Source organism: Acyrthosiphon pisum, chromosome A2 (assembly GCF_005508785.2).
Source record: "Acyrthosiphon pisum isolate AL4f chromosome A2, pea_aphid_22Mar2018_4r6ur, whole genome shotgun sequence".
In the NCBI taxonomy this organism is placed as follows: Eukaryota; Metazoa; Arthropoda; class Insecta; order Hemiptera; family Aphididae; genus Acyrthosiphon; species Acyrthosiphon pisum.
The window spans coordinates 51,741,950-51,754,342 of NC_042495.1; the positions used below are offsets into that span (position 1 = coordinate 51,741,950).

A 12,393-nucleotide genomic window follows, 5' to 3' on the forward strand; every position below is an offset into this window, starting at 1 on the left:
ATACATATGTATTGTATTTGTACCGGGTGGCAGATGCAAGCACAATAATATTGCCCCAAAAAATTTTTGATGGGCGGAGGGTCGTACGGTCTACTGCATAAAGCATGCGTTCAAAAATCCAAAATCTCTACTCTGCCCAGCAAGAGAACACTCCGCGGTCCTTCGAAAATCGATTGTTCTGCACATCCCCACGCGACACCCTGCTATGTACAGGAACCGGTCTCGGTGGTAGGGTGACGCGTGGGGATTAGCAGAATCGTCGAGTACAACTCGTTGACTGAGTATTATAGATCACGTACCTATATGGCGTGCACTCGTGTTACCGTAATGTATTATTTTAATTGCGCTGTTTATAAAGTATTTAAATCATTTGAATAATACTATATAATTATTGGTGGCCGTTACATCGTACCACCGATGTGTGCCGACTGCCGGAGAAATTGTCGCGCGCGCGATAGACTTGTTGTCGCCGCGTCTCTCGCGAATTCCTCGTCACGGTTTGCATCTTGCGGCAAAACGATGATTCTCTGTAATCGATTCGTATCACTGTAGCACAGTTCTCGTACGTCTACAAACACTTTATACGCGCATCTCGCTTGTGTTTTTTTTTAACGAATGCACTCTGTCATTTTATTTTATAACGTTCGTATTCATATTATTAAGCTCACGGTTTACCCGATAAACTCTACCGACCCATTTCTTTGATAAAACGTTATCGGGGTTAGAAAAACCCCAGGTTTTTTTAATAAACTGCAGGGTTGGGTTAATAAATTGGTAAATGACCATAAAAACTTTAAAAAAAAAAGAAAATCACCCAGGGACTTTCGTTGAAATATTTTAGTGCGGGTTTAAATGGGTCTTATAAAAAAAAAAACCATTTATACCCATATATAGTTGAACCCACAAAAAAAGTAATACTTAGAATTTATTAATTTTTATAAATATTTTGATACAACTTATTCCTAATTCCTAAAAGTTTAATCCTTCATCCTAATAAGTTAATTAGGTAAGATTTTATATGTTAAGATTTTAAATTTATAAGTTAGAACATATAGGTGAGTAATAATTTATAGTTAAGTACAGTATCAATTACTGAGTAAATAATGCTATTCCCAAATTGGCAATTGCCATAGTATATGTTTTTGTTTAAGTATAAAAAAAAAACAATTTTTAAAATTTAAAATTTAAAAATAATATAATGGGGTTTTTTTTCCTATACATTGTTAAGCAGAGGATTTTTTTTTTTAATGATTCATGCATGTATGATATATATACAAAGCCGCCCGCAGAAATTTTTCTCGGGGAGGGGGGAGGGGGGCAGCGAAAAAATAAAACACTTACCATAAAGGCATAAGCTCTGTCTTTTATATCACATCGTAAAAAAAAATTTACAATTTTGTGGCACCTTACCAGTTATTAGCCCTCTTATCGCCTCCCAAGACTGCTATATAAAATGCAAATAAATGCAATAAAATCCTATACAAATTACAAATTAGGTATTATATAAATGAGCGGGGAGGGGGCGTGCCCCCCCCCCCCCCCGCGGACGCCCTTGTATATTTATAATTTAAAATTCCAACGAGTAATTTATGACTTAAACTGAGTACTTACTAAAGATAATATGATTTGAAAGATATAGTAAATAATATATATAATAGGTGTATCTATTAACATTTTAAAATTAGTAAAACCTATATTTGAGCATAATGAATAGCGTATATGACGGCTATATATTATAAAATATATTAGGTAGGTACAGTTATTTTATAAACTAAACAATTTTCTAGGACTATTGTCAAACGAAGTTTAATATACATTAACACTTACTACTCGTTCGAATTTATAATTTAGATACATAAAAAAAAAATCAAAAAGAGCATATTCTATATATTATATATGTTTTGTAAAAAAGGTTGTCCACATTTGAGAAAAAAAAACGAAATTTGTGTCGTTACAGGACACTCCTAAAGCTGCATCAAAAACTAAAGTATTCCAAAATAAAGCCCTACAAGTTACAAAAATCGAAATTCGAATGAACTCTTCATTAAAGGAAGCAATGGGGAAGATGAATGGTTGGTGAAACATCCTGTATAGGATTACGCGTCGTGTACAATAATAATATTAATATAATATATTGTGCGTTCGTTGAGCGCTAATGTTTTTCCGTATAATATGGTATATGTATATGCGATGATAATATGTATTCGATGTTTGGTCATGAGGGGGAGGGGCGGGGAGGGCATGCCGAAATTCTCCGAGAGAGCGAGCAAGGGAATCGGCAAACGACGACTTTTGTGGCGTTGGCGTGGGCGGGCTGCAGCGGCGGGAACGACCCTGCCCGCACCGGCACCGACGCACTACGTGCCATCTGGCGTGAGCATGCCCGCCGCACACACCACCGCCACCACTACCACTCACGCACCGCGTCGCCAGGGATGGGTTTCGGCGGCCTGTGCGCCCAGTGCCACCGTCGTCCCGACAGTGGTGAATCGTGCGTGGCGTCCGCATCGGTCCGTCCGGGTTTGGGTCGTCGCGCGCCGCGGTCGTCGTCTGCGAACTCACGCCGCACATGCTGCTGCCGGACGCCGGTGCCGAGGACGACGACGACGATGAAAAAACATTCCAAGCAGCTTGAGAAGCGCATCGACGACCAACGACAGCTGCTGCTGCAGCAGCGGTTACCGGGGGCGGCCGCCGACAAGCGGAGACCGTCGTTGTCGTCGTCGAAATGCAAGAACGGCATACTGAAAAACGAGTCCAGTCCCGAACTGTCGCGGCCCGCTTCCCGCAAATCCAGACAGTACTTCTTGGAACCCATCCGTCGGTGGAATTCGTTCCACAACAGTCGCGAACGCAAGACCAACACCGCCGTGGCTGCTAGCACAGCCACCCCCGCCTCGCCGTCGTCGTCTTCCACTAACAACCTGCCGTACCTGCAGACCTTGGTCAACCTGCAGCGGGAGTCTAAGAGCGCTTGTGCCCGATTCGCACAGTCCGTGTTGCCCAAAACGCCACGGGGAGCCGAAAGCGCGCCAGTCCTCATCGGCGGGGCCTCTTCTAACTCCGTCTCTGCCACCTCCGATGATGGCCAGTCGCCGAAATTGCTCCAGCAGACAAGCGTCGGATGCCCGGCCAAAAAACAAAACTCCAGCCCGAACCTGTTGTTGGTATACGACCGCCGGCAGCAGGGTGTCGCGGGAGTTAATATTGGTGGCGGCAACAGCCTGACGAATTCACCCCGTCGGTCAGCCAGGAGGCCGAAAACGCCTCCGCCGCACCCTCACCACAGCCAACAACAACAACAACAACAACAGCTAGCGGCGGCGGTGGCTAATAGCAGTAGTGCCGGCGGTGTGGGGTTGGACGCCACCGGTTCTTCGAAAATACCGTTCGCCATAATGGTGGGTGACACGCCGGTCGTGTGCCAAGACACCGTGCCCAGAATCAAGGCAATCCGCGCCGATTCGGTGACGGAGAAATCGTCGTATCTGGCTGTCGACTTGTCTCCGCACCGTCGATACTCGTTTTGGTCAGTAAAACGCGCGTAAAACCTCTTGTGGCAGAGTGATCCGCGCAAACTTACAACTCGGGAAATATTATTTTTAAATTTTTTTTGGGGCGAAAAAGTCACGTGTGACCACTGACCAAAATATAATAATAAGGATAATAATATATAGGACGCTCAATGCGCACTTTTAACCGTGCAGAGGCATGCTTGTGCGAAACCGTGAACAACGGATCAGAGGTTTTTTTGTTATCAAGTTGGTCATCGACAGATATAATTGAGGATATAATTCATCCATATTAATAATAGGTGCGTTGTGTATAAGCAATTATTCATCAGCCTATTGCACTCATGATTCTGAAATTTGGTGCTTAGGTATTTCTATACCCGAGGACGTAGGTTCACCCCAAAGTCAATTTTCCAAAATTCTCATTTTAAAAACCGGCTCTCAGACCAATTTTTTGGCTCACAAAAAACTAATATTTTTTAATTGTGTGGCCATTGATTACACAAAATAAAATAAAATATAATTATTATATTATTATAATTGGATACAATTTTAGATCTGAATTGTATATTTGGTCAAATCACCCAATTTGCTGTGCCTAGAATATTATGTGTAGTTTACATTTCACGAAGTTTAAGACAGGGTAAATCCACTGCCATTATTCAATTTATCACGGTCAACGTCGTGCAGGATCGGCCATAATATAAAAGATAATATATATAATTTGGATATATCGGTTTTGTCACATGATTATATATACGATTTTTTATTACTCGGATTTGTATAACTGCTGCATAATGCATGGTATTACATTCTGTATTTCCTCGGTCATAAACTCATCGAATTAATAAAAAAATATGTATATAATCTTTTAGAGACATTCTGTTATTACGGGCAAGAGCCTGGTAATACTAGAGGTTTTACCGTGTGTGTATGTGTGTGTGCGTGAGGGGGCGAATTGAGGCGAACGAATATTGCTAATGCCGCCACTGATTCTAGGTTGCGGTTTTTCATTATATCGAATATCTGCTCAATAACATTCAGATATTGCGTAATTTACCTATCATTTTCGCATCAAAAGTTTTATTAAATTAATACTGGCTCGCGTTTAATTCTGATGGGGTTATTATTGTTGTTTTTGTGATAGGTATTCAGTTAGCATCAGTCGTCCGCTCCTCGTTTTTAAAACGTGATGTTATAATATTTTAAATTATATCAATATAGTTTTTTTATTATTATTATTCTGATATAGATTTATAATATTGTATATTATGTACATTTTTTATAATATAATTTAAATATAAACTATATAATATATCCATTTCACTAGTTTCGCGGTTTCGTAATAACTATCTAAAATAAAACAATCGTGACAGCCATTTTTGTTATTACTTATTATATTATTTGCTTTATGTAATAAGTGTATTATTTAGATTTAATAGTATTTTTTTCGTTTTACTGACCTGTTCAAAAAATTTATCCACTGTACATCGAATAATATAATAATGGCGTCCTTAGGAATTTCATAAGTGTTCTGTTATTCGGAGCGCTCCATCTATTTACCCTATTTTATATTTATATTTATATTAATACTGAGCGAATATAAGACAACACTGTTAATGCAAATAGGATTTTAATAAAATATACTACTTGTCCGAGTATATCGGTTGTATAGCGAAGTTTCATTTCCAATAAAATATAATAACTTCTGAAGTACACAATATTATAACGATGGTATTAGAAAAATATTTTGACAGTACAAATGAAAAAAAATGTATGAGGTATAGCCGACAGCCGACCTCAATACACGCACAACCGTTCTTTTATAGTTACTTGGTTATGGGAAACGTCGGTGGTATTTGTATGACAGTTATTAATTTTACATTGTCACTCGGAAAGTGTTTTCACAGTATTTGTTCGTTCAAGTACACAAAACAATATAAATAGATACCTATATATACTTTTAATTTCTCATTTTGGGTGAAAAATATAGAACACCAACAACGAGTACCCACACCTACACCGTGAATTTGATTTTTTTTAATTCAATTCAGTTGTATGCACAATCCTCAAGGGTTTGCAAAAACAAAAAATAAGGTTATTCCATATATGCTTGGAATCGTTTCAAAAAAACAAATGCATATCAATAATTTTATTTGATTGCCACACTTTATTATACTAACGAGTAGCAATAATTCTAACTAACTCTATATCTACAAACGGAAACATCGTTATCAATTATTTTGCAATCTCTTGGGTTACACAATATATTCTAACTATTTCCATATTTTATTATATTTTAGTAGTTTTTCCGAATCTATTTTTGAATAGTATCAATTCGTTGACGTGTGTTATTGTCTAAAAAAATAAAATATTTATTGAAAATAATAAACTACTTATTATATAAATACTATTATTATATTTAATACTATCCGTTAAATTATATTTATTATGAATTTACTATTATGACATATTGGCATAAAAATTATGACTTGTTTAAAGCACAACAAATGTAAATAATACAACTAATTATTTTTAATTACTTCCGTATGTAATCAAATATACCTAAGTAAAATATTTTTTAGTACTCTTGTCAACGAATTAGACATTGAGAAGATTTCTGGAAATTAAACTATAGTTATTTTATCATTAATCAACTTGTAGTAATAGTAGTTGTGCTGTCTATTGTATTCGTTTATTGCGTGTTAGTTGTATCTACAATTTATATAACTCGTAATACCTGTGATTAAAAGTTAATGTATACTTCAAAGCAGAAACCTTTAGTTTTCGAGATTAATGATTATGAAACACTAAAGAAAAGGAACTATATCAATGTTTTCGTGCACCAAAGTCAAAGGTGTTTACGGTGTATCGAAAGCGTAAATATTATTATTTTAAGAGTCAAATTATTAAGTGCAGCTTATCATCATCGTGAAAATAACTGTTTAAAAATAAATTTTGTATGTGATGATTATGACGATGGTTTCGTGCATCGATGAAGCTGAGTTTATACAAAACTTTTACTTATTCGTGTAAAAAAAATCATTTGCGCGTCCTTTTGTATATTTCTCTTCTCTATTCCCCTCACTTATGGTCCCATATAATATTTTATATTTATCTTAATATATACGACCCGTGACAATTGATCTCTTTTCGAAAATGTTTATGAGTATACAGACTAGTATATACATTATACACTGACACATTGTACGGTGTCTGTGTTATTGTGTTATAAATGTATAATGTGCATTTATATTATAATAATATTTAAGAGACATAGTGTAATGCGGTGGTAGGCTGCAATCACTAATGTGTGCTGCGGACAGGCGTCGTCCGACATCGCAAGCTACCAAATGGGTGACCACTGAACACCCAGGTTCTTTACGACGAATCTTCGCCCCACATGAACACGTATTTTTAAAACCAACCGTACCCCCACAAAACGCTTATGAGTTATGACCATATTTGTCGATTCTCTAAGTCCAATAAAAAATATCAATAATAATAATATTTAAATTACAAGTGTCCTACCTATAAATTAGCTAATATAGTTTACTTATTACTTGTTAGTAATATATTATTTATAAATACAGTTGACAAATAAAACAGTTTATCTGTGATATGAAAACGATTACGAGTTTTAGATAAACGATTCATAATTATTGCCCTGACAATCGTTGCCGCATCGTATCGTGCAGTGTGGCAAGCGAACTTATTATATACCGTGCCACTGTGCCATGCCAATACGTTACCATAACAATACATACTTAGGTTTAAACATATTTAACTTTTTTAAGACACGAACTACACTCAACACGGTTAGTTTAGAACACCCCTTGAATATTAAAGACCTGTTATTATTGTTAAATACCTTATGTTTAACCTTTTAAACCTTATGATTATGTTTATTCAGACTTAAATATGTATAAGATATATATAAATAATCATATAAAAAGTGCTTCCATTACACCTATATAAGTTGCACAACTACAACTTGTCTAAATCAAAGAATAAGAAGGGTCTTCTGAGTCGACCTGGGTAGGCAGATATTTGGTAAAATGAGTATCAGTATTTACTAAATAGAACTTACTAACATATTACATAAGTTAAGATATTCGGTTATCAGTTATCACGAGCTACCGTTATCAATATCCGTTTAAAAATTATCAGTGTTACACATTTTTGATACTGAGTAACATAATGAATGTATTTACACGATTTATACTTATAGTAGAAAAAATATTTTGATTTTAAAGGTTGGATGGTGGTTTCTAGTAGAAAAATGGATCTTCTTGGTACTTTGAAGAAATCAAAATAGAGAATTCCCAGTATCAATTTCGTTTTTTTTTTTGGTGTAGCTCAAATCAAATAGCCGTATACAAGGTTCTGCTGGAACTAAATAAACTAAATAATATTTAAACGAAGAATAATAGTTGTAGTTATAGTTTGTTGAAATTCAAAAATATTTTTCGTGGGAATTTGAAACTTTTACTTATATTATTATGTTTTATCATTGATTATAAATAATATTATAAATTATTATTATTAAATATTAATCAATGGTTTTATATACCGACAATAACAATTTAAAAACTTTTAGATTAATTGTATGCCTATTTAAAGTTTATACCGTACTATTAATAGTAAAATAAATTACTGCAATAAATTTGTATGATAATATGCTGACAGACCGTATCCGCTCAGAATTGTTTTTCGTACCTATCCAATAATTTATTATTGAATTCAAATTTAACTCATCAATTACACTAATTACAGTGACCTAATCAATGATGATGAGGTCCACTCAACTTCTACTTTACAGCAGAGTGGGGACCTACTTTATTTTAACTTTCTGAACTTCAAAGTTAAATTATAAATCACATTTTAATAGATCATCTCAATAAAGTAGCTTTGAACAAATTAATCATAAAATGTTTAAACCGTCAAGGGGTGGGCCAAAAATATTTTGTAAAAAATCTCTTCGTCTGCAGTCTAATATTTTTATGAACATATCTGCCTCGCTACAGGACTGTATCTGTATGGCGCATATATTATTTTAATAATAGAAAAATAATTATTAATGTTTGTCGTATACTGCATGTATATCGAGTACCTAATCAATACCTTGTTGCGTGTTATATATATATATACACATACACACCCATTCATATATAATAATATATTATAGATTATTTCATTAAAGGTTTACACCGAAGTTTGTTTTTCGTTTTAATTTTTGCGTGTTTTTTAACACGTACCACGTTTTTCCTTTTCCGCTACGTACATACCTATATATACATACAATAGTGTGTATAGAAGGACGCCTATATGTAGATATTATACGTATATACATATATATGACAGTTGATTAATGAAACGTGTCACATGCGTGAAATAAAATTGTTGCCTTCAATATCGACCAAACAACACCCCATCACACACACACACACACACACACACACACACACACACACACATTTATTTATATATATTTAGGATCTGTAAGTTTCATCCCGATTGTTGAATTGTATATTTGTATTGCCGAATGTAAGAGTTTCACGGCTCAGAAACCACTCGCGTATGTTTAATTGTAGTCAATTTAAAACGAGCCTATTATTCACACGATTGGCATACTCGCTCAGTGCTGTCACGTGACGTCCCGTACAAATCGAAAAATATTTCTCTGCTTATTATAGAAAACCGCAACGGATATCAGGTTAAGAAACCGGCCTGTATTAACCGTGCTGAAGACACATTATGTCGGCATTAAGTATAAACGTGAGGAGGAAAATATTATTCCAAATAATAAATGAGCCGCAATTTACATAAATATATTTCGGGACACAACTAATTCCAATCTATTCTGTGCGTGTACTGCGGGTATACCGGGGGGTATACGCAGAAGAAAAAAGAATATTCATAGTGTGAGATAGACATGGTGATTCACCTGCAAACACGCTCATGCCCAGTTTTCGCCTTTCATTATACATTCATCCAAATTATGATTTTAAAAAAAGTTAATTTTTTAAGTCCTGATTCTCTTTATTCTTCAAATGAGAACCCCCCCCTCCCATATTTACTGAAAATTATTAAACCATTGATTTTTTGAAAATGTTAATGTATAGGTATATAAATTGAAATTTTAACGAGTACCTAACCTAACTTACCTATGGTTTCTGAGTTATTACTAACAATACTAGCCCATGATAATATAAATTCCATGGCTTAGAAGATGTGGATGATTTAAAAATTATAGAAATTATAATATGAATTTTTCAAATGCATCAACGTTTTAAAAAAAATCTTCTGCTTAGCAATTGACATTGAAAAAATATTGATCATTCGAAAAAATAACCTTGTATTGCAACAGGACAGGGCTTAAATGGTATAAAACATCCAAGTATTTGAAAATATTATATTCTTCAAATATACGTACATACAAATTCCAAAAATCAGATTTTGAATAAATGCATTATTAAATGATAAAAAAGTGGTCGATAATTCTTGGTGAAATGGTGTATCCCCCGTATAGTGTATATTATTTAACTTTGAATCTTAAAATATTATACAACAGTTAAAATTTATTGTAATAACTAATATAACATTATTATAGAGCATTGAAGTTTAATGATATTATATTGTACTTATCTCTTGTAATTTGTGATTTAATATTATAGAATTTGTTTTAATATACCAAATTAATTTCTAAATTATAAGCAAATTATTTAAATTTTAAATATATTGATAAAAAAAATTAATATTTAATTTTATTCTTACTAATGATGTTGATAATTGATGCAGTATATTATATTCTATTTTATTTCGATCACATATGATATAAATTTACAATTTATCTGTTGGTCAAAAGTAAAAATATATTGTTAATACTTAATAAAGTTAAGTAATACACATAAACACATTTATCCATGTTTGTATGTTTCTTTAGCTAATTTTGGAAACCTAATATTTAGTGTAATCGATGATATTATGTTGATATTCTACATGAAAACATGTGTACCTAATACTGTAATTACCTAGTTATATTATTAATTTCAACATAATTTGAAAAATGTTATTAATAAAATCGTTGTACGCATGCAAAAAGGTGTTTTATAAAAATTGAAATATCTTATGAATTATTTCATAATTTTATATTCGTAAAATATCCAAACACTAAAATATATACCATCGTAAAAACAACGTGTAACAGATAAAACTGACAGGTGTAATTAACTGACTATGAAATAATTTGTATTCTAATCAGAAATAAAAATGTTTAGTTATCATTACGATCATTGTTAATTATTATATATTTAAAAAACATTGTACTTTTTTATAGAAATAAAAATATTACTCAGTTATACTTACATCTGTTTGTGACATTAGTTGTGTTACACCCTGTACATTGAGAGAGAGACTCACTGTCTTTGGGGTGCAGGAGAGGGTCGATCCCTTTACCCGTGACCCGAAAAGTTAGCAGCGTGACCGTGTTGCATTTCAATCCCTAACACACATACTACCACCACCTTGCCACCACCACTCGTTCGACCTCCCTCACCACCAGTGCGACGTGTATTATATACAGATAATATATAATTGAGTTGAAATCCCCGTCGAATTGGGTGCTTGTAACCTACGACATGTGCGATTTAGCTCTGTCCCATTCTTTTACGCTTTTGAGTTTTAGGTATACATCGCATATATATTATGTGCGTAATGCGTATACATTCGCCTTGGTTTCCGACGAGTATATAATAGTGCCGTATGTGCGAGGAGACTGTTTTGTCGAAATTCTAAATACATCATGTACAATTCACTGTATACCTACTACGTATTGCTATAATTTATTATTATTATTATACTATAATAATATGTGCCTATTTATGTATATTGCTCGCATATAATACATTATGTTTGTTGCCCCAACTAATTGTACAAAATATTATATTACAATATACGTTTTAACGGTGGAGGAATTAATAAACGTCCGCTGTTGTGTGTTTTCCCACTTTTGACTATACCAAACTTTGTGTAAGTATACATTTGTTTAATATTATGATGTTTTGTGTTACAGTTTTGGAAAACGAACCGGAAGCAACGCTAGACGACCCAACGAATGTTTCGTGTTGGAACCATCAGAGATGCTGGTGGTAAGTGATGTTTTTTTTTCGTTATTAGTCATCGACCTCTATATTACATTTTATCCGTTTTTTTTCTTACGACCGCTGGAATATACGTTATATCATATTATTGTTAGCGGTTTCGGTGGTTAGTGGATATTTGTTCTAATTGCGTACAGAGTTAAGAGTATAAAAATATATTGCACCGCAAGCCAAAACCATCAGCATTAATCAGCGTGTGATTAAACAAAAATGGTCTTTTTATCGAATAATGATTTATAGACGCGGACGCATCTATATCGAAATAAACAAACGTTTATGGTTGTCGGTGTTTTTTTTAGTTATACTACACATCTGCAGATAACGTGCAGAAAGTATATAATATGCCTACAGCGGTAACCGGATAATAAAGAATATGATATTTATAATATGTGTGTCGGGCACAGTGCTGTAGTAAATTCTAGGAGGTATAAATTCTCGTCTCATTAGTTTTGTTTGATTTAATTTTCTTATTTTGTTGTAATTCAAAAACGAATATCCGTGGACACTTGAAATTTATATCATAAATTTAATTTATCAATTCCTATACTAGATAAAGTAAGTTTCAAAATATTTTGACTGTTTTTGAGCTGTTTACGGACATTCTCAATTTTTTTAGTTTTTTTTTCTATAAATGTCAATTAAATTTTATTTGTTTGGTAAAAAAACGTGAACAATTAATAAAATGCTCCTGATATATTGTTACAATAGTAGTTGAAAAA

At 33.8% G+C, this 12,393-nt stretch overlaps 1 protein-coding gene across 4 annotated transcripts in view; it reads left to right on the forward strand.

The window, feature by feature from the left end:
• Positions 1-12,393, forward strand: part of LOC100162402 (rap guanine nucleotide exchange factor 2) — a 93,282-nt gene that overhangs the window by 64,559 nt on the left and 16,330 nt on the right. For 2 of the 4 annotated variants that reach the window (XM_029489625.1, XM_029489626.1), the window contains one exon: positions 11,587-11,662. In XM_029489625.1, coding sequence (XP_029345485.1) covers positions 11,587-11,662 — 76 coding nt within the window. Of the gene's footprint in view, positions 1-2,301; positions 3,530-11,586; positions 11,663-12,393 lie in introns of those variants that run through there. The other 2 variants (XR_003839467.1, XM_001952552.5) reach the window with 2 other exon arrangements.